This window comes from Calliopsis andreniformis, chromosome 2 (assembly GCF_051401765.1).
Source record: "Calliopsis andreniformis isolate RMS-2024a chromosome 2, iyCalAndr_principal, whole genome shotgun sequence".
Lineage (NCBI taxonomy): Eukaryota > Metazoa > Arthropoda > Insecta > Hymenoptera > Andrenidae > Calliopsis > Calliopsis andreniformis.
Genome location: NC_135063.1, coordinates 9,154,406 through 9,178,791, shown reverse-complemented (window position 1 = coordinate 9,178,791; position 24,386 = coordinate 9,154,406). Strand labels below are relative to the sequence as shown.

Genomic DNA, 24,386 nt, shown 5'->3' with positions numbered 1-24,386 from the left:
GAATGAAGTAATGTATCTTATTAAGCAAAGAAATTAAGAATATTGTAGGGTATTAGTAAAAGTACTAACTTCAAGATGAAAGTACTTAAGTACATAGTGTAATTTTAATAAGTATTAGCAAGTGGTTCTAAACTTTGGCCTTTAGTGTATGCACTTGCATAGTATGGCGCCATTTTCAAATAGTTTCGAGCTGGAAGAGAAGGGACAGGTAGGAAGAGTTAATTGTTATATGAATAATTCCTGTAGTCACGAGATCAAGTTGTGTACGGTGAAATTGGGTGGAAAATGTTGGAGATGGTGGATGCACTATTTACTCGCTATATGCTCGCGACCCGGTTCAATTAAGAAACTTATGCAGTGTTAAAGGTGTATTTTTGAGGTCATGCTCTAGTAACTGAAAATGGAATAATAATGTCAAACAATGAGTGCAGTTTACAGTGAGGAAACACTGGAAGTTCTAGAAGATTAACTGTTAACATTTTGGTAATTTAACAAGTTCAACTCATGTGTTTCGTTTGCTACCAATGTATCTAAAATTGGAAGATTTTTGTTAGAATCTTTAATAGATAAAATGTACTCACTGTTATTAAAATTAATTTACTATCATTAGGACCAATTTATTATAACTAAAATTAAACTATTTACTTCCTTATGTACCACATACTATAAATTTCTATTGCGTAATTTCCTGTTGAAGTATACCTACTATATTTAACTACATATCTTTCACAAGTGTCAGGTAGACTATCCTTTCCCATTTGCGTAATAAAAGTCAACAGATCATTATAAATAAAGAGTATAGTACTACTTCTCACCCAACGTAAGATAATTTTAAAAAATCAATATTATGGGACTGTATAATAACTTGCATTACGTAACAATTGTCCCATTCCCACGTTTGAACTCTTTTCCCCCTACTTTCGACATGCTATGCAAATGAGATTCCTCTTAAAGAAAATTCCACTTTTAATATTCCCATCTCTCAGTTTTTCCTCGTCTAAAATAAGGCACGTTCGGGAGCAATTAACGAAGTTTCTGTCGATTAAGGGAAAGCCCAATATCGCCTGAGAAAGGCTAACAGCGCTTTTCATTGACGGAGATCCGTTTTCCTTTGCGAGCAAAGGCAGCTAAATACTCCCCTTTTATTACTTTTAAATTACACAGCGTCGAAGTGGTGGTCGCGAGCGTATTAAATCGATAGTAAACGATATTATCGGACGCGATATGATTGGGAAAAGACGTGGCGGTGACCTGCACTGAAGATCTTATTATCGAGCCAGTCGAGATTTACATCGGGAATCGAGTGCTTATCTCGGAACGAGTCTGCGCTCGTCGGCCCTCTTATCGAGGTGCATTTCCATTTGAGAAGGTTAAGATCGACGTTTCCTTGCAATGAAAGATCGAACTGGGATAAATCGATTCGATGTGGCGCATAAATCTTGTTTACGCCCTTGAAAAACTAACAATTAAGTCGTTGCTGTTTTATATGGTCTCTGACTCGAGGAAATCGACGTTCTATGTTGGATCTTTAATTGAGTCTGTTCATAGGACAAAGTGGTTAACTCCACTTCTGGACTTTTTTTAAATTTCAGTGTCAAAGTACTTTGTAACTTCTAATATATTTAAAATAAACGTATTACATATTTTTGTTTTTTGGAGCTAATTAATTTGTAGACAAGGTATGTAGATATATGTATATGAAAAAGTCTGCAAAATTTAATATATTCTGGGTTTCAGATATTGAACATTTTCCTAATGAAATAAAATGAATTTATGGACCAAAAAATTTCACTCGTATATGTATTTGTAATTTCCTACTTTTTTCATGAGAATAATTAGTAAATTGTCGTCAACAGTTAAATGTTTTAGGAACATCCTGTAGAGAATTTATTACACAGCTTTCATGCCAGGAAACTTTTACTGTCTGTAATGCTCTGTTTTGTGAGTTTTCTTCTCTCCGGCGGAAAACACGCTACATCGATTTCGAATCGTCACGTGTTGGCGTGCAAAGCCTTCAAAGGAATCAGGAAATTAGAATCTAGAGAAAACAGGGGGATTTATTCGACTGGTGGAAAAATCGATTCATGGTTGATTTGTTCTATAAAAGATACAAAAAGGGTGGGAGTAGAAGAATACTGTCGATGATAAACAAATTGACGAGATCAATGGAGATGAATATAAATTGATGGCAGTCGACACTATTGCTACATTACACAGTGAACATAAATCATAGTTCCAGCATAAGGTTTACTGAAACCTGTTTTATGTCTAGATACCTGTACTATTGATTCTCTTAAAAGCAGTAACTACAAATTTGCAAGTGTGTACCTACTAATTTCACTTTAAACTATATTTATATCTAATATCTAAAGTAACATTCGTATTACTGTCTTTGGCCGCTATAATCTCGCAACTTGTTATCAGAAACAAGCTTATATGTCGTAAAAGAGAAATTTCTGATATTATAGCAATTCATACTGTTGCAACCTGCATTCAGGTATCTTATGCAATACATTAATCCTTAGCACGGTGAAGGAGGAAATAACATTATAGCAAAAAAATACTGCACTACTTTTTCCTACAAAGAGTTCTTCTGAAAGTATTACACAAAGGACTTCCCCATTAAAACTGCTTCAAAGAAACTAAATAAAATATAATTAAAAATGGTAGCACATTTACGCAACCCTTCACATAGGAATATCAAAAGAACGTTACATATTAACCAAGAAGAACTCTGGAACAAACATATCGTTACTGTTAAAGAGAAAGTGAGGCTTATCGCAAAAGCTACCTGTTCCATCACAATCGTTCGTGTTAATCTGTGTCTGGTCAGCGGTTTTTAATATTCAGAGTGACGTAATGACTCGAGATAGCAGGATTGGTGCACGTTCGACAAACCCTACCTGCGACCGAACCTACGCGTTTCCGTAATGAAGTCACCCACGTGCTGAAGTTTCTTGAACTTTTGCAAACGAGAACGAGAATATTGGAATCTTTAAGTCATCGAGAAAAATGGAGCACGCGTTACGAGTACAGCTTTTACTCGATCGTGGAAGAGAACATGCTCCCTGAAACAGTTCAATTACTCTGAATTGTAAATCGCGAACCATTTAAATGGCTGCTTCAGTTTTCTGCTGGAATGACTTTGCAATGGCGTGGGACTGGCGACGATGGTAAAGAATATGGACTGATGTGGGATCTTTTTTAAGATTGAGGTTTTGTGTGGGTGGAACTGGGTAAGTTTAGTTATCGATACGATAGAAGCTAAGAAACATTGTATACGAGTACAGGAATATTAATTTCAAACTTGTGAAGGAAGAAATGGTATCCGCGATTATTTCGTAGATATCTCACAAAAATGTAGGAATGTTGAGATAAAATTTATTATTATTAAATAATGTAACGTGGGTCCTCCTGTCGCTGTACTATTTCTAACAGAAAATCAGCAGCACGAAAAGAAGTGAAACGTCTACTTTCTACTCAAAGCAACAGGAACCGAAGAGTAGTGAAGGAACGTCAAACCCGATTTCCCGAGAAAGATCGTCGATTTTTCACGATCAACCGTCTACGACCTCTATATCCAATCGATGCATTTGGTCAGGCATCGTGACTACTACCGAGAGAGTAGATAATCCCACGCGAACAAGTTTCGCAGTTCATTGATACTGCCTCTTAAAGATCTCTGCCCACGCCCAGGCGACTCCCGTCGTCTCCTCTCCCTTTCTCCATCTCCCTTCCCCGTCACCCTATATCGCTGTCCTTCTTCCTGTCTACGGATTTCCCCTCTCTGTTCCTTTTTCCATGCCATTTTCAGCCGGTGCAACGACGGCTCGCTGCCTCGAACGCCGACGGCGGTGACGGTTTTAAAATCTCGTCATCGCGAGCAACTGATCCTTCGCACGTAGCGATCATCATCGTTAACGGGGGATGGATCTTGGTTAAACGTCGCGACTGACACCGCCGAACGTGATCTCTGAAATGGGGAGACACTTCCGGTCGATCAGTCGTCAGGGGTCGTGACCTCCCCTGCCTGGGGGAAGTGAGACGCTTCTGGGTGGATTTTTTCTTTTAAATAGAGGAGAAAGAGAGATCGTGGGGAGGGAAAAATGGATTCTGGTGTGAGTGGATTTTAATTTGGAGGCTATTGTTTAGGATTACAGAGTGGAAGTAGTTCATCGTTGAACCTAGAATGGCACACTGGAGGCTGTTTTCTGTTACTGTAGGAGCAAAATAATGGCAATTAAAAATATTATATAACTGACTAATACAGAATGATTGTCAAAGAATGTAGCAGGAAGAAAAAGTATTAAAATTCGATCATCAGAACAGTCACGAATATTTCCAATATTCATTCTGAACCTCCAACAATAGCCATCATTAAATATCATACATCCAACCCACACCAACAATGGAATACTCTTCACTGTTTTATAAATGAAATACACAAATATAAATACGTCATAAAAATGTCGAAAACGAAACACATACAAGTTCAATCTCCCATACCAACAGTTCCTCCTCCCAACTTTTATGTTACAAGCGATATGCGTTGTTGACCCTCGGAACGCGCAATTTCGTCCACCCCCGACCCTTCGTAACGCACTGCTTTGCAACATAGGCTAAAGGCCCCTATGGTAAGCTCCCAATATATGAAGCAACATCAGCCAGCTGCCTCGTTGTTCGAAAGTGAATTTAACGCGCAAAGTTAGCGCACGTTACTGGTTGTTACTGGTCGAGGGAGCCGGACCAGCCACGATCTGGTTATTCTATTTAACGTCGTCAGAGCACGAAGCCACTTTCGCCTACGTCGTGAATACTCCTGTTTCTCTTCTTGCTTCGCCGTGGTTATACCCAGCCCAGACTACGGTATACCAGCAACGCGATGGAGCGTTGCTCCTTTCTGTCAGAATTGCTGACAACCAACGTACATGTGAATTACAGGTGTTGGGGATCGTCTTTGTCTGTAGGGATTGGACATTTAGGGTCCCCTGATCAACTACTCTCCCGATTGGGTCGACGATTGTATCAAGCTTGCTGAGAAATTGGAGTTTCGATTAAGGAAATAGTACCTAATATAGATTCTTTAAATAGAAATATTCAAGCGATGAGTTAATTTCTTTTCCAACTTAATACATTCTATACATTCTACAGTTTCTATTATTATCTCCTCAGCATGTATCCACATCACTCAATTCTCTTTTCCAATTATATAATTAATTTACGCTCTTAATTACAGTTATCTGCTGCATCGTAAATGTAAAATTTACACTCTTTGTTTGAGCTTCGACGTACGAGAGAAAAAAGTGAAGCTAACCATAGGGGACGTACAGAAGAATCAACAGGCAGAGATGGCTGAAGAGGAAAATAGAGGGTGAAGGAAAAAATCGAGTGAAAGTGAAAGAGAAAAGTACTTGGAAAAAAGTGGAAGGGAAGTAAAAGAAGAAGAGAAGAAATACGAAAGAGGAGCAGAGAGATACATGAGACTATTTTCGCTTTCATTTTTGCGAGGACATACGCAAAATGCAGTAAAATAAAAAAAATTCGAGAATAGAAAAAACGTAAAAATGTATTTCTATAATTTTCTCAAAATGGAGAGTTAAGAAGATCTTTTTAAATGTAATAGTTTTCCTTATTAAAAGAAAATAATATAAAAATTCGACTTTGAAGTACAATAAAAATATAAATTTAGGTATTCTATAAAATATGCTCTGAAATAATCTAAGCCCCAAAAAAGTAACTAAATTGAGTTTTTTAAATAAAAAAGGGAATTTGAAAAACAGACAGAATCGCTAAGAAAAAAAAGCAAAATTGTGAGTTTTTTAAGAAAAAAAGGGAGTTGAAAGATAGACAGAATTACTAGGAACCACCTCAGGATTATTAGAGAAGACCTCATACCACATTTCCAAAGCGTTCGCGAAATCCGCCGCCTTGCGGAAACCGTCTCTGTTTCTGAAGGAGATAAGTTGGTCTTCCGACGATTCGTCCCAATTCTCGTCGCTTTGCAGAAACGCTGCCGAAAGGGGGAAGAATTATGAGACGAATAACGTAGGAACGTTTGACGGCGTTCAAACAGAAAGCGAGAGAAGCAAACGGAGCAGGAAAAAAGTGTTCGCCGAAGGGAAAAAGAGACTCGTAAAGGAGAACGAAAGGAGTAGACGGCGAGATTTTCAGACGGCGATAAAAAGAAGAGACATCAAGATTTTCCTGGAAGGAAGGAAGTCAATAAAGATAGATATAGAAAACAAGGGGGAAAGTGCGAGATGGAGATAAACCGAATGGAAGGGAGATAGTAAAACAGAGAAAGAGAGAGAGAGATACTCTGACCGTGGATATGTGCACACGTGATGAAACGCGTCCGCCCTTCTTTGAAGCTAAACCGCCCTACACATTCCATCGAGATGACTCCAGGGACCCCACTTTGCGTTCCCAGCGCGCTGGAACGTGTGCGGGTGTTTCTCCTCGCGATCATGAAGCGACATCAAAAGTGACTCCGAAGAATAGGGAATGGCAGCGAGGCGAGAACAAACAAATTTCGAGGGCATGCTTCAACCCTGGAAACACTTTTGACATCTCCTCCCACGCATTTGGTAATAATAACAATGCGCCTTTGTGATAAGCGTGCAGAAGGAGACATATGTAATTAGGCTTCTTGTAATTTCCAAGGCAGTAGACAGTAGAACTTTGAATATTTAGAATTTCTGTTATTTAAGGCTGTGTTATTGCGTGTACTTAATAACAGGCTGAGTACAGTAGGACATCGATTAAGACTTAAACAGTGAAGTGATAGTAGCTTGCTGAAGAACATAAAGCTGGCTATCAAAAGGATGCTTCAGGTTTGAATCTAGTGGCACTTCAGATAATCGAGGTTCTACTGTTGTGGCAGTACCAGAGAAGATTAAAATAGTCTTGGAACATCTAAGATAAGGTGACAGTAACAAATAAGAATTTTACACACCCACATCTGTTAATTACCTAAACTCTGAATTAAACGTTTTACTTGCAGACGAATTCTCGTTTACTAAAACGAAATTGATTCTTTTTAAATTGTCCTCAATTTTCGATATCATGGATAATGTCTGGAGATGGTTTCCACTCGAGCGAGCCCCGTATCAACATTCGACTTCAGATTATCCGCATTGTTTACTCCGAATCGAGCGTCGAATCGAACACTGAGCGGATCTCTCTGAGCGGAGGGCAAACGAGAGGAAAAGAGAAATGAAAGAAAAAGAGGAGGCAGAAGTGGCGTTGGAGAGTGGATATTGTCTGGACTTACGTACATATAAGGACACCAGTGGTCTTTGCACGGTGAACGAGACAAGGGAAGCTCCATGTAGGGTATCCTGCAGGTTCGACCACTCGTAAATCGTTCCAAGGGTGCAACGGTATGCTACTGCGAGAAAGCGAATGACAAAAAAGGGCCCGTGGATTCTATTTTTACGGGGGATCATTTTGATAGACATTCTTCGGATCGTTTCGCAGTGATGCTAGAACATGATACCTCTGTGGAACTCCAGGACATCAGAAGACATTAATTCTGTGTAAGAGTCTTTGATAATTAGTATCCATGCAGGATGATAGAAATGTTGTATGAATTTTTTAATTTGGAATTTCTAAATACTCGAAAAATGGATTTTCAAATCTTTAAATCTTCAAAAGTTGACAAATTTTTAAGCTCCAAATTTTCACATTCAAATATTCAAATATTCAAACATTCAAACATTCAAATTTTAAAAAGTTCAGAAGTTCTAAAATTCCAAATTTTCAAATATTCTAATGTTTAAATATCTAGATTTTTAATTTTGCAGAAATTAAGATAGTATAGCGTAAGTAACTTCAATTGCTCCTAGTTTGTAAATTATAGGCCATATATTGCAGAAAGGGGGGTACTGGGACATTCAGCTTGACGAGTTCCACAAACTGCTAAATACTCATTAAAAAGCGAGTGTTACACTTCTAGAGCTCTTATAAATAAGGTTGATGAAGATTGAATTGAGTCATAAGTCTACAAAGTGAAGACACCTACAACACCACAAACTTAGCAACTCTCAAGATATCTCATCAATCATGCAAATTCTATTTTCCCTTCAAAGAGAATAATCTAAAATTGATTTACAATTATCGATCACCTACAGCCTCATACTATCCAGCTTCTCTAATAATTTCCCATGTATCCATCAACTCTGCACCCATAACACCTCCAAAACTACAATAACATCTTCCAACCCCAATACTACCCCTGGAAAAAAATTGTCGACCAAACGCAACGATACAAAGTTACTTAAACATATCACAGTTTCTAAAAATATAAAATACCACCATACCAAACCCATTCCTATATCTCTGCTAGCATTTAACACTTCAAAAATTACAATATTCTTAAATAACTTCGTATTGAGTTACATCGAAAACATTCTACCAGGGGTAGTAAAATAATCTGAAATAACAAAAAAAAGACACTCCAAAGTATACAAAAACTCGTGTCACCCTAACCCCTCAATTTTCCATCCATCAATTTGCTTTCACCCTCGACGGTAGAAAGCGAGACCGCGGCAAGAGGCAATTTTCTCGGATCTGACACGAGGAGGACCCGCCCGTGAGCCAAGAAGGCGCGCGAGGAATACCAAGAGCGAGGGGAACGCGAGAGAAACAAAAATACCGCTAAGTTTCGCGCAGCGTGACCCGTGGCACCTGCGAGCACCTGAATCCCAGCGATTCCCTCGTGACGAGGCGGTTTCGAGGAAGCTCGTTCGCGTAACGTTGACCCTAGCTCGTATTTCTGTCGGCTGCCGACGCACATGCGGGCACGGCGGCGCGACTCGGTTCGGATCGCCGCGAGATCTGGGCAAAAAGCTTACTCGGCGCCGAGAAACAAGAAGGAAACGCCAGCTACGCTGAAGACGATCGCGAATCTGTCTTTCTCCCTTACGTCCGTGTTCCAGCGCTCGTGGCGAGCGGGGAGGAAAAGGGAAAACTTTCTTCCTGGTATTCCTTTATGCTCGTTTAGAAGCGGCGGAAGGGGAGACGTTTGGGTGATGAAAATGAAGCGGTTTTGGGGATAGACTAATGTGAGTTATGATTAGGAGAACATGGGAGAAATGGTACAGATCTTGCAAGCCTGTTGAGTGGATTTGAGGAGGGGTTTGGAGGATGTGTTATGGAGCTTTGTGAAATTGACGAAGGTAGCTTGGCTGTAGCAAGAGCAGGTTTGTTAAATCTACGAAATCGAATTTTTATGATTCTATTAGATTGAGGCTCGTTTTGTAGGTTTTAGGAAAGATTTTAATATCTTTTTCTGTGAATAAGGCTGGGCTGGCATGTGGGAGAAACGTGATAGTCAAAGTGTTAAGTTTCTACGTCAATTCTGATTGATAAGATTTCTTGATAATACTTGATTGACTTGTAAATCCCAATTATATATCATGACATGACAAGTAATATATTATCAATGAAAATCATGTTCTGTTAATATTTAATTCAGAATTAATGCACTATCTTGACGATCATTTGGCATTAATATCTCATTAATATCTGACTCTCCAAACAATGAGTTGTAAGAAGTCAAGATTTAAAAGTACTGACATTAATATATTTCTCAGACATTCAGTGATTTTGACCAGCGACGTTGCAAGCAAGGTTTGACATTCACAGTGTAGCTATTTGTATAGCCATTTGAATAACAAATGTTTGTCGGTGGATACGCATCTCCCTTTTGTTTTATTCTTTTCCCCTTCCTCTCCTTTTTATACTGAAATGTACGGCACATAAAAGAGCGGGGTTGAGTTATGGCTGTCGTGCCAGTGGATAGAGCCCTCAAGGATCCCAATCGGAAATTCAGCTGGTTGAAGAATATATATAAATATTAGAAGATGACGTAACTGGCGAGAAAATACGCTGAATCGAAGGAAATTTCACTGCTGCAATGGTCATCGATGCTTTTTATTTTAAAAATGAAATTCATGACGATTTTATGTTGGTCTTTGCAGAAAAACCTAAGCTTAAAGTCTTGAAACTAAAATTTTAGAGAAGAATAAGCTATTGCAATATTGGATTTTAGAGATATTTTAGAATTGCTTAATAATTAGTTAACTAAAATTTGCTAAAATCTTTTAAACTTCTTCAACAAGACTGAATAATGTGCAATATTTGAATTCTGAATAGAGTTGGAAGATTCTTTCATAAAGTTAATCACATCTACAAATAGAAAAATTCTTATTAATTACATGTATCGACAATCCACACAATTTTTCGCAGATGTATCAAGTTTCAAAATTATTCTGCAATCGGAATAATAAAATAAAACTCATTCAACCTACAGCATGAAAAAATCTCACAAATGTAGAAGTTTTCTCTAACAAGAAAATTTTATAAAAACTCTCTAACAAGATAAAAAAGTTACATATGTCGTGCTAATCTGAGGTAAATTACGTGACGTACAAGCCCTGGTAATGAACGATTAAGAAAGTTAGATGTAACGAAATATCAAGCGCGGCGACTCCTGCTTGTCCCTCAATACGCTCTGCTTCAAGAGGATAAAGTGAATTACGGCTAATGGCATGGTGGATACCCGACTGGAAACTCAATAGTCGGAAAAACAACGATGACAATGTTATAACAGGGAACAGTGTGTGTAGGTAGTATTGAGTTAATGCACGAACCACAGGGGGGGAACAGAAAAATATACTGCTGGAAAAGGGTGGAGAATTTTATGGTTGAAGAGGAAATCCAACATTGGCTTTTGATGAATGATCTGAAAGAGTGTTTATCCTTATACTAATTATTGACAGATGCAGGTATTACAATTTTTCTTTGAATATACACAGAATTTTAAAGCAGTCTTTGGATTTAGATATCGAAGGAGAAATATGGCAATGGAAAATTTCATTGTTAGTAACTTTGAACAAATTTGTAGGAAATATTTACTGTATCAGAGATCAGTTTCAAAAAGCTGAGAATTAGGGAGCAGAGTTTTGAACCACCCTGTATGAAGAAATTCTAGGGACAAGTCTCCTAGACACTCAAGAACAAGCGTGAAGAATCTAGAAATACGGTGTAGCTACTTGTCGAGCTGTTATGGGATTAACTTGATAAAAGAATGAAGAGAGATACGATCTAAAAGACAAGAAAATCCCGAATGAAACAGACTCTGATATGTGAAATCGTGTTAGCACGAAAATGAGAAAATCGTCAAGATTTAAGCAATTTAACTAATTATGTAAATTTACTGAAAACGTATTAAACACATAAACAAGAAGATAAGGATAAAACATATTCAAAGTGGAATAATTGAGCAAGAAAAAATCGTATACTAACTTTTATGGAGATTTTTGTAAAAAGGGGGCTTCAATCTTTGAATATATGGTAATTTCGATATCGAAAAAAATTGTAACGAAAACTGGAGCCGTTTGAATTTTTACAATCTTTAGAGAAACACTATTTTTATTTTCCCATCTATTTCTTAGTGTACAAACATTTTCATCAAAATTCAACTTAGGGATATGAAACTAGAGGATTCACCCTTTAAATAACTCCGAAAAAGTCACTGTACAACTTCTTTTCTTGAAGTTACAGTAATTCAAAGATCGACAAACTTCACCCTAGTATTTTATGACTTTTATAAATCACTGTAAATTCAAATTCTGTTCAATCAACCGCTAACTTTCGACAACGCGTACTCAAACGAGCCACACCAGGACCCATTGGATCACGTTGGTTTACTTCTACCTGAGGTATCGCGGTCGACAGATGCTGCGCGACGTCAGTGACAGCCACGCAGCAGTGGCCAGGCGAGCGGTCGGGAAACGAATTGGTAGTCAGCTGATTTTGACAGATCCCGTTTCTACGCGGCATAACGGGGTGCAATGGGGCCTCGCACAATGGAACCACACACTGCCAGCCGACGGTATTGTGAGCGAGCACTGCACGTCTCGCGTACAAAGTCGATCGATGGCGGAGGGTAGACGAGGCAGGGGTGGACTTCATGAATTTCCACGTCTTTTCGAATTGGGAATAAATTAATGGCGGAAGGCAGCTGTGCATTGTGCACGATAAAACACGTCCTCCGACTGGGGGGATAATAGATCGAATCGCGATATCGACGAGGCTAGACGAGCTAGTTGGGTCGAGTGATAAAGGGAGTACTTGAGAATTGGCGTGAATGGGTATTTAGACCCCCTAAAATTTAGTATTGATGAGTGTGTGTGTGTGTGAAAGTGTGAAGCTTCGATATTTTTGTCTACCATTTTGGATTGGTAGAGAATAATATTTGTGAATGGGGGTGGATGTGGTTTGAATGGGTCCTATGGGCAGAATATGTAGTATCGATGTTGGAGATATATCTGTGAGGAATACTAATAGAATTTTGTGAGATTTTAGTAGATTTTTATGAAATTGTATTAATCTATAGCTTCAAGATAACTGTTTTTAAATTACTGTTTGTAAAATAAAAGATTATTTACCCTTTTATGATATTTTTATATTTATCGATGAATAGAGAGGCACTCCAAGATTATTTCCTCAGATACTTAATAATGGGAATTTATTTTACTTGTTGATTATGTAGTTGATATTATCGTGGCTTTATTGTAACTATGTCTTACCGGAAATCTTTTTACTACCGAGGACCAGAATTTTTCTGGAGCTTCTGTTTCTTACGAAAAATGAAAGAATTAGGACGGAGTATTTTACGGAAACTTTCTGTGCCCCATGAATTTAACAATAGGATCGTTTCACGAAATAACTCACCCTGTTCGACTGAACGTGCCAGCTACGCCGTTTTCCATGCCTCTGTATACCATCTTCAGAAATGGTTAGGTCCGCTCTGCTGCCAACCAAACAACCCCCTGTATCATATTGGCCAACCAGCAGTCTCAATCGATTTCCTGGACAGATGCCCTGAACAGAAAACAGAAAAATGTATCTAGAGTAACGCAAGGAAAATGATAAATGCTTTGAGGCAAAATTGGAAAGCAGTCGAATTTTTGGAGCAAGACTTGTACATAATACCAGACGCTTCAATTTAAGTTATTCTCCATTATTTTAGAAAATTTTTTAATTTTGCAAGTCTCCATCGTTCTGACATCTTATTTCAATCTTAAATTGCATTCTATTTTCGTCCATTCAAACAAGATTCCATCTCAAACAAATATCTTATCCAAATAATTCAGATAAATAATTCACATTCAAATATCTTATCCAACTCCAACAATTTCGCGAATCAACTCTTCACAATACCAAAAGAATTCCGAGCACACAGAAGTGACAAACCGCGAATCACGAAATCCCTTCTGAAACATTTCTTATCAACCACGTCCCATCTATTCCGCGAGCCACGTTCGGCTGCCAAATGTGGCGAAGAATCAGAGGAATCTTAGCTCAGTTGTCGGTATTTCAGCCACTCGGGTATCTCCGAGTTTCATTCCAGAAATATCCCGAAATCATCACGAGCTTCGGCTCTCAGGAACGAAAGCAGGCTCCAATTAGCCGTCTGCAAGTCTCCATCCGTGAAATCGTAACGAAAATAAACGGGCTTAGCCCTAAGCTGCGCCTTCCCCGCGGAAGGATCTCTCTTTGGCGAGGAACGGTGTCATGTAGCTCGTACATTCGTCGAAATTCTGAGGGGTTACATGCCTGCTTGTATCGTGTTCTCCGCGCGTATGCAACACACGTTCTCCTGTCGTTTTCACCCTGCAGACAGCCGCAGCTGCTGGAATATTTCTACCTGAGATTGCTGCTTCGAAACGTTTGGAAAGATGGAATAAAACGTGATGTCGACTCCATGAGATGATTGTGAAATTTGGGAAATTTGTTTTCTGTGGCTGAGTAACGATGAGTTTATAAATGATGAGTGGGGATTATCTGTTGAGGGGTTCATTACATAAAGTATAGGCAGGTACATAAGATCCTTGGTTTTTGAAGAGTTCATTGCTGAATACTGTTTAGCCCAGAATGGATTTAAGAAAATAATAGATACAATTTAAAGGTCCATGATAATCTCTGAATTTCAATACTTGGGGTAGTTTCTTGCAAAATTTTGGTTAACACTTTTTGAAGACCTTATGCAAACTTTCTTACTGTTCTATAAGATAAGAAATGTTGCTTAATGATCAGCCATAAAAAACATCAATATATAAAAAATTTTCCTACATTTTTGGATTTCACTCAACACTGGCATCTGTCGCCAAAATCTACAGACAAACATGAACGAGGATATTTCGTTTTCTAAACACAGAACAGACGGTGCTTTGTGTACCTAGCTCTACAAAACTGTTCATTTGCCGTGGCACACGAGTCCGAAAACGACAATGCGTCAGGACAAACCCTGCTCCATTACGGATTCTATTGACTTGGCGGGTGCAGAAAGGAGAGCTCGTTCGATCAGGACCCGTACGTACACCCGTTATCGTTGCACGAGCGCATCTGCCGTTAATTTTCGTGCGGACGTGCGAGACAAATCGATTCTAAAGCCAATGACGCGTGTCCCGCGAGCTAAGGTGCTCGAAACCGGACCATGTCGGCCAACTTTCAGTTCTGTCTCTATCTTGCGCTCGCTCGCCGAACATTCTGGGGATCGTGATGAAAACACGACTGTTCGAGGCGATTAAACTCTGATGGGGCATTAGGTGCGAAATGGTCAGCCCTGGGAAGCACAAGGTGGTTACATGGAATTTGAAAAAGTAAACAGGCTGTTGGACTTAGGTGTCTATACAGAATTTAAAATGTGATTTACAAAATAAGGAATTTAAAAAGTTAAACAGGCTATTGGATTCAGGTGTTTATAATATAATTATTAAATGGAAATACTGTTTGATATGAAAGTAGATTTTTGGAGAGATACTTGGGCTACTTTATGAGGGAAATCAAAAGTTACAAATTTGTGGATATTTTTCTGGGCATACCTTGAGCTTCCTAGGGTTAATAAAGGAATGTTTTAGGAGAAATAAAAGCTTTCAATTGAAATAGAAAACTGGAAAACTAGAAATGAAATTTTAGACATGGCAATTTGAAGCATCCTGTCCTGACGCAAGGGAATGTAAAGTCCTATAATATTGCAGACTGAAGGGTGGGTCTACCCATATCGAAGCTCAGCTGCCTCCTGACTAGACTCCCAGTAATTTCCTTAAACTTACGTTACACGCATACGCCCTTGTTTTCCAATTTCTAGTCGTTTCCTCCCCCATGGTTCTCTTTCAACCAACACCATATGTGTTATATCGTGCCTTCTGTCTGTACCAAAAGGGATCGATAGAGTGGGTGTCAGTCCTTACACGCAAGTGTTTGAAACTGAACTCTAGAAGTGAGGAAACGAGAAAAGTGGAGAAATTTCCCAGCAGTTTATTTCAACTCATAGCACTTTCAGGTAATATTCCCAATTACATTTTCTCATATTCTCCAATTTCCTCAATTGGAAGAAGAAGAAGCTACTCAGTGAGAATTCTCCCTCTGTCTGTATTAACTCTGCATTACATATGTAAGTCCCTCAGATGTCAAACAGATCAATAATTAATCACACGCTTCTCCTATAGAATCGAAACTGTCACAAAAACTGAAATCAATTTTTCTCCCCAAAGACTCATACAACAATCCACAAATTTCCTTCCAAAGAACTACGTATTAAACTCTCTCTCAATGATCCCCAAATAAACAATATTACTTTCAAATCCTCAGAGTCTACTTAAAAACTGACCTCCAGCAACCACCATCCTCTCCATTCCACAGCTATCGAACCCAGGCCACGTCAAGGGGGATCTTCAGGCATGGTTCAGGACTGGTGAAAATCGCACGACCGAGCCTGGTAACGAGTTTATCGTAGGTCGTGGACCAACACGGGTATCTCTCGAACAGATGTCGAACGCGGAAACGATCCCGACGGGTCACACTTCCAAGATCGTTTCCTAGGGGACCCCTAGATATCGCATTCGAGGCAGCAGATGAAGATCTTAGATCGGAGGCTGTAACGGTCCAGCAGCGCGTCCCATTTCCGCGATAATAATGCCTTGTCATGTCTCTGGAGACAGACAGAGAGCTCTAACAATTCTCTCCCTTTCTCTCTTTCCCTCTCTCTCCCCTTCTCTCTGCTCATGGATGAGCACATAGCGCATTACGTCGGGTTGCATAAATAATGCGCCGACCGCATCTACGCTACGTCAGCTCACGTGTTTCTCGTTCAGCATTGCTGATAAACTCCATCAGACGTTAATAGAACCGCGGCTCGGCTGCGAGCATGTGGGACCTCGATCAGCCTGGACGTTTATGCAAGCGGTCGTTCGATCATCGGGATTCGCCAAGTAGGCCGATCGTGGAAAGCTTGCGGAGAATGCGATGGCCGCTCGAAGAGGAGGTTTTACTGGGATCGGATGACGGGGAAAAGCTTCCAGTTGGAATCCAGAGACCGCAGTGGGGCGATACGTGATACGAGGAGCGGTTGCACGAGCGAGATGCTAATTAAGGCTGGTTTTGAAGATAAAATGAAGGAAGAATTTTCAGATTGGTTTTGGAGAAAAATGCGGTATGCGGAGGAATTCGTGGTTGTTGGTTGAGAATGTTTTTAGATTTTATATGTGGATTTTATATGGCAGAAAATATGAAAAATAATAATTGTGAGTAATTCTGTTCTAGACTCTTTCGTAGAATTTAAGAATTCGAAAAATAGATACAGTTTCACTCTATTAAATAAGGAGAAAAATTCTCTACTATGAAAATATGGACAGAAGCATAGAATAAAAATATTTTCAAAGAAACTGAATTTACCAACGCTAATGACCACGCCACTGTAATCGAATCCTTGTGTTCATTTGTCTTACGCCCTGAAATGTTTCCCGCCCGAAGCACCACAGCTAATCGAAATACATAATTAACTTTTCATCGAAAAGTGCGTTGCGAACTTCCGTTATAGGAGGTAATTACCTGTCTGCCTCGCAGGGCGCACAACCACCAACCCTCAAGACCAGCGGTGTTTTGTTCTAGGACAGTGAGAACATCGCCCTTTCTGAAAGCAAGCTCGTCGGGTGCTTCCGCGATATTGTCGTACAAGGCTCGTGCTTTCACGCATTTTTGCTGAAACAAAAAGAAACAAATTAATGCATTACTGTTCCAGGAAGAATATAATTTAATACGCGATGATAATTCCAATGAGTTAAATTCGAGTATGAGGGTATGGAACGTGAAGGATATTTACTCTGCAGATTAAGGGGAAGTTTAGTATTTTTTTATAATTCTCTAGGATTTTTCGTAAAACCAATAAAAATGTCCTATTTAATTCGACACCTGACTAAAATGAAAAGCTGCATAACAAAAGTCATTTCTATTAGCTTAAAGTGGTTTTCAACTTAGTCCAAATAGAGTTTAAACTCAATTCAAGGGCAGCTCAAACTCAATTCGCGTTAACGAGAAAAGTACACTTCCACTACCTTCACTGCCAAGAGGAACCGTTTCATTAGGCAATTGAATCCATAAAATCCTAGCTATTTTAGGAAACAGAACGCTTATATGTAAGATGTAACGAGCAATTTAAAACGGAGCACGATTCACAGTAGAAGCGGTACACAAAACGAAACCGCCTCGTGTTTCGCTCGCTTTCAAGTGAGTTCAATTAAACTGCCTCGATGGGATGACAACAGTTTCCCCACTATCCATTTTTCGGGGCAAATAATGATGTCATCTGGCGACTTCAACAAACGACGAAGAAAAGCGGCGCCTTGATGATTTCAGTTTGAATTAGTGCATATGTCTCAATGAAGTTGAATAATGATTGTAGTGCTTATTTTTTATTTAAAAAGTAGAAGTATCAAATTGCCTCGCAATTTAATATTTAATTACAATTTTCCCGCTAGCATTCTCAGTAATTTTGACTACTCTCGAGAGCTAGTTAAGAGAGATCAATAGAACTCTGAGATAACAATCAAAACTACTGATAATTTAGTTAACAGACCATGAGTATGATGATGTTCAAACGTTCCAGAAGCTAACTACTTAATATAATTTCAAAATGTAACTTAAGATGACTTATGTCATCTTCAAAAATTTCATATCTTATTTATTTGAGACTTGCTCTATGAAACGCTCCTCAACTACTGTGACAGAGAGATGTCGATTCGTAGTCATCGTTGCTCTGTTATCACAGCCTGGATCAGTATTCCTGTGACGTCGAGGATAATTGGCTCGCACAGTTTCGTCACTGCGATTAATCGTAGATTAAACTACATTTCCGTTACGTGGATCGTGCAAGCCACGAAGACGATCGAAAGCGTGGCCAGAGGTTTTAATCAAGTGTAGTAATTAGCGCACGACGCTACGTGACTGACTGACGCCTGCAGCGATCAAACGTGATTGAGAATTAATCCTGTATTAGCTAAACTGATTATCTGTGTAACTCGGTTTTTAATTTTATCAGGCGACATTTAACACTTCATCTTTCGGTGATCGAGTTATAAAATAAGACAGAAAAAGTGTGAAACAATAGTAAAATATCTAACATTAATTACTGTCTATAAGAAGAGAATGGAGATAACAAATCTTAATGTACTCTCAATACCTAATCTTGATATATTTTAATAATAGTCACGTTCAACTAATACTGTCACATTTCAAGTGACAAAAATCAAATTATATTTAAAAAAAAGGAAGATTTCATTAAAAATAATACATTACACTCCATTGCTCGAGTGCCTTTAAACTAAAATACACAGAAAAAGAGATTGCAGCATAACTTAAGATCTCCTTATTCAACAAACACAATAAAGTACCAATAAAAATAGTTCAAAAAGCGAGAACAAAACCTCCTTCAAAGGAAGAAGAAAAGCGAGCAAGAGATCAGCCTCGATTAACTCTTGACACCGTGACACGCGAGGGATCATCGTCGCGCAATTTGTCCGCCCATAAAAACGCGCCATTAATTACGGAGATTTAATCTGTTCCGCGTTGATTTCGCTCGTGTGGCTATGTAGGTCGTCCGTGGTTATGTCTAAGGCGCCTAATTGCAGTAGCTCGCATCGCATAATTATTCGTATCGCAGGTCGACGAGCGCGATGACCTGTTTCGGATCGCTTTAACCGTGCTTCGAAACCTGTCAGACCGAAAGGTCGTGAGTGCGTGTACCTGCCAGACTGGCCTGACACGTTCGTGGCGACTGCCCTCCCTTTTACGGGGCTAAGCTGCATTCTTCGGCGACTTACGTACATCGGGCCTCGTTGCGACAGGGGCTCGATGATCCCTTTCAAAGTAGGATCGGCGCCTGTTATTTACTCTATCATGAATAATGAACTCCGTTATATCGTAATACATATGTACCTATATATGCACATAGTGGACACGTGAAGTGCATGGAAATAATTTAAAAATTGTTTAAAAATTGGGACTTGTTTATGTATTACTGAAAAGAGATTGTAAAGTGGAGTGAAATAAAAGAATATTTTGTAGTTTTTTAACAGTAAGTCTATGTTGTGACGTGTTTACTCATTATAAGTTCTTAACTATGTAGGTTTTATTCCTAGCGGGACAAATAGGAACCATTGACATAATAATTAATTTTGAGGAAAGATTTTCGAGAGTACCACTCACTGATAGAAATTTAAAAATTTGAAAATTCAAATATTCTGAAATAAAAACTCCCAGAACTAAATATTTAAATATTCAAAAATTCAAATAGTTGAACGTTTAAAATCTAGAATATCTAAATATTCAAAAATTCGCAGATTTAAATATTTCACAATTCAAAAATTCAAATATTTGAGCATTTAAAAATTAGTATACCTAAATATCTAACAATTTGACAATTCAAGGACTTTTAAATCCTCAAATTCTATTTCCTCAAACAGTACACATCCACAATCCTCAAACCAAACCACCACCATGGTCCCTGCCACCCATGCAGTTAGGAAATAATTTGGTTCCCAAATCCTACACGAGCCCCCGTGTCGTGGACAATGCTCGCCCCCAAAGGATCTCTAATGGGAACGCTAGAGAAGACGTCGTGTGTCCCATGTTTGGAATAACGCCACGCGATGCGTCGTGGATTACAAGACCGAGTTCCGCACGCGCGTCCCCTGCGTGGCTCCCCATATGCGCGCTGCATTGAAATACGAGGCAGCCGTGGATGCTGGCACTGCCACGAACTCGCATCAAAATGTTTGTGCAGGTGCATCGGCGCTTGCACAGGTATGGGAGCCGCTGGCTAGGCTGCACCCTCGCTGCACGCGCAACAAAGGAAGTATTATGAAGACAATGACGGCTGCGCGGATGCGTGTGCTCGCCCTCGTACATGATGATGCCACTGGCAGCGGGGATTTTAATCGAATTACATCGACAGACCAGACGGCGCGTGATTCGTCCAAATTATTTCGGGTTAATGCTCTTCGAGGGTGAAGTTTGCGTTGTTGATGATGGACTCGGCGAATTTTCGTTGGTCACGAACTCTGCCTGGTTTTCGACGGGGTATGGACGAAGCAGGAGGGACAGCGGGGTTATTGCGTGACAATGAAGCGCGTTATGGCACTGGTTCATGTGGTAACAGGGACATCTTGAATGGAGAAATGAACACGCGAGGTGTGGATAAAGCTACGGTTCCACGCGTGACTTAGGGAATTGCTTAATACTCTTGAGGAGGTGAGAGAAAAGGTATCTTGGACTCTTTGGTGTTTGGGAAAGTAGTGATCTATGATAAGACAAAGTTTCTCCTTGCAGTTTTATATTTAGTGCATTTACGATAATTATTGCCTGCAATGTTTAGTGTCCATTTTAGTGAGGAGATATTTTCTGTACGTACTTAGTATCTAAGTGCTAAACCTTGTGTACTGTCTAAATTAGTATCACATACAAGTACCAATCAATTCAATTTTATTATAAAGTAAGTGACTACAATTTTGCCATATTAATAGTCAAAACGTTTCACAGTGTTTTTAAGTACCTGTTTAGTGAAATTATCAAACGTCTCATAAAGTATAGGCTCTTATCTGACGTCCAGAGTACCAATACTATTTTGCAATTTTAATTATTAGTTCATAAATTTCTCATGAGTGATAAACTTGAAATTGAAAGCATTAGAAAAATTGTAATCACCTGTCTCATAAAATAGCGCAACATATATTTTCATTCTCTGCCCGCAGGACATGCAGGCATCGGCCACTAGCGATCTACACGCGCTAAAATTGCATGTAGACTTTAAATTTGAGAATTTGAGGATATTTCGTGGTCCCACGCGCGCAGACGTAGCTTACCATTATTTATAGTCAAAGAAATGGTCTTGAGAGGGCGATTTCGCGGCGACTATAGGAGCATCGAGACTAACTGCGAAGGTTCTGCGTTAAAATACATGGCTGCTAAGCCTAGGCCACCGATAAGCGGTCGTACAAACGCGACGACCAGCTTTTGATAAATAACGATCATTATCTTTAATGCACCGCTGTAAACTCGCGGCGATACATAATCCGCGAAACACCTGACCGAGGTGGTGCTGTTGGAACGTTCCCGACAGTGGCGGGAATTTAATATCTGCCAGGAGGCACCCACTGAAATTCCTTCCTCGATGAAAGGGACTATATTTTCGAATCGATCTACATTCCGATCGCGCTCTGAACAAATATTTACGCGAGTAGAATACGATACGCGCCGAGCAAAAGGTGTTTCGGCGACTCTTGAGGCGGATCCCTTCACACGGGGTGTCTTTAAATTAACGAATCAACTGAACAAGAATGGAATATGTTGGGAAAACAGTTCAGAATATTTTAATAAAGGGACTAGAAGGCTCTAGATTTTCAGAGAATATTTCAAGGATATCGAATTTCTTGATTTAATGTAGTATGAAGTTCTGTAATTTTTATAAATGTCTGTGAGAGACTTATCTATTTGGTAGAGACAGGTTTGCAACTGGCAACTTGAAAATTGCACGTTCATCATGCAATTTGTCATGCTCTAATTAAATAGCTAGATAAATTCAAAATTGTACATATAAGTTTATTAGACACAAATTTACTCCATTCTACTATGATGAATACTTAACTAAGAATATGTGAGTATCTTTTTCTAATAATGTATTTTTCGAATTCAAAACATCTGAACTTATATTAAAATATTCCTGCTTGCATTTGTACTTCAATATTATACCAAAATATACCAACGCAGTTAGATCCTTGAATTCGTAGCCACCCGCTAGATATCAGATCAAAAGGAAAGCGTCGGCCGCTCCTAAGCCAATATTTTGACACGGGACTATCGTCATCTCTGCTATGAGCTTGTATACCGGTTAGATTCAGTCATCTGATGGTTTGTAGTATTAGCTTGATGCTAGAACGAGCACGATAAAACCGAACGAAAGGCTGCGGAGTGCTGTAACAGTGATCTCGCGTGCAACAATGATATCCTTCTGTCGAGCAACGCTCACAGTCGAATGCCACTTGCTTCTGTGTATTTCATAAATGAAAGCATTCAGTGCTACCTTTTACGCTTGAGCACCTGGCGTGCTTGGTAACGTTGGTCCCTGATTTTTCTCTCTTTCCAAGGAGGGAAATATATATACCGAGACTTTAGGAGATTCGTGAGGTAGCGATAAAGACGAGAACGAAACTGGGTTAAAACTAGAAATAACAAGTTGCTGTATCTCGAGTTATTTGTCGTGCTTGCTGTACTTACACGGCAAGTCGTGAAACGTTTCGTTACCCTTTTATGTCTGTCTTCTAGCGTCATCTTGAGCACAAGCTTTTGACTTTCGACAAGAGCACTTTTCTTTCTCTTGGAGTTGGTTTCAGTGGTTGTTGCGTGCAGGGTAGTCGTACATTTAACTGGGCTTTTACTTACTTCTATTTGGAGCGAATATTGTATGCATAAGATGTTGCATGAAGAATGTTCAGAGTGTACTTATTAAGATTAGAGCTCTGTTTCTTTAAAATATGCAATACTTTCAGTTAAGTGTTAACACTTTTATTCTATATTTTTAATCTCTTTGAAAGATATTAAGGGTGTGGTGTACAAAAAAATTGACGAAATTTTTGCATTTTTGCGTTAGTGTGCTTTTCGTGTGGGTTGTCCTATGGCAATCGATGACCATATTACGTGCGTCTTCTATTAGACTTCACTTATTACATCTTGAGGTATGTCGTATTTTATTTGAGCTTCTATTTGCGTGCAATGTTATAAATGGAGTCATCCTGTCCTCAAATATTGGAGTTACTTCAATTCGCTACGTCTCCTATATCAATTAGACACCAAATTCTTTTGCCACAGGAAGCTCACGTTACGCTCTAAGATGATAATAATTACCTGAACAAAGTTTTTAAAAGTGTAAATAAGCATTGTAAATTCATTGATTTTTTCCTACTTCCGCTAGCTTTAATCGTCAAGTGTATCATTCATTAAATTCCTACGATTAATCTGTACCTTTCTTTGTACTCTAAAGGATCTTTAAAAAATAATACACTTTCATTTATACGACCACTTTACTTGGTCTCTGAAAACTAGGACGAGAAGACACAAACTCATTATAAAAAACCTTCTCACGCATACGCAGACATATAACACCTACAAAACGCTAGTTTCCCTAAGATGTCGCGATTATCGATAATGTAGATCTTCCAAAATGCAATAAAATTTTGTAAAAAGCTTAATTTAAAAAAAAATAAACTTGAGTTACTCTGGCTCTAAAGTACAGACCTATTTTTTCAGCTCTCCTGAAAAATAACAAAAAGAGACTTGAATCCTATTAGCTCTCAGGTCCAGAATTAATACCCATCCACTCTGTGCAACTTTCTCCTACCCCGTGAAACCCTCAGAGCACGAGGGCCTCAATATTTACGTTGAACCAGTTTATTCGAGCCGAGAGCCGAAGGTCCGCCAACAACCCTCGCGCAACAAGGCACGTGGGCCCGCGGAGCGTGTGCTCGTGCAGGGTCAGCCGATGTACACGGGAAATTGTGCCTATTACAGAGGGCGAAATAACGCGTGTACGTCAGCCCCGACCCCTGCTCGAACCCGTTCAATGGGCTCCTTCGTCGACACGGAGCCCTAAATCCGGCACGTGTGCTCTCTCGATCAAACCCAGCGACGACGACGCTTCGAAAACTGACTCACGAGCCCTCGACGGGGCGCGGCGAAGCAGCGGGGGGCGAGAAGCGTTTTGCATACGAAATCGAGCGGGAAGCGAGCGTGGCACGGGGATAAAATGTTCCTCGTGTAATATCCAGCTCGTGTAATCCGTTGCCGCTTATCGCGCGTTGTCCTCGCGCGAGCCGCTTTATCGCGAACATGCCTCGTCGTGAACTCGGCTGGCGATGCACTTTTTGGCACTGAACACGTGGAATAATTGGCTTGGCGACGGGGCTTGATGGGGTTACGGTACACGACTGTTTGGTCTGCCTTTCTGCGCGGTTTCTGACTTTTTGGGTAATTGAATCGGGGACAGT

The 24,386-nt window shown here is 39.6% G+C and overlaps 1 protein-coding gene across 1 annotated transcript in view; it reads right to left on the bottom strand.

Moving 5' to 3' along the window:
- Window positions 1–24,386, bottom strand: part of P130cas (Serine_rich_CAS and FAT-like_CAS_C domain-containing protein p130CAS) — a 102,190-nt gene that overhangs the window by 28,590 nt on the left and 49,214 nt on the right. Inside the window, exons 2-3 of the mRNA XM_076390326.1 lie at window positions 16,903–17,052; window positions 12,742–12,891 (exon numbers count right to left, since the gene is read on the bottom strand). Coding sequence (XP_076246441.1) covers window positions 12,742–12,891; window positions 16,903–17,052 — 300 coding nt within the window. The remainder of the gene's footprint in view (window positions 1–12,741; window positions 12,892–16,902; window positions 17,053–24,386) is intronic.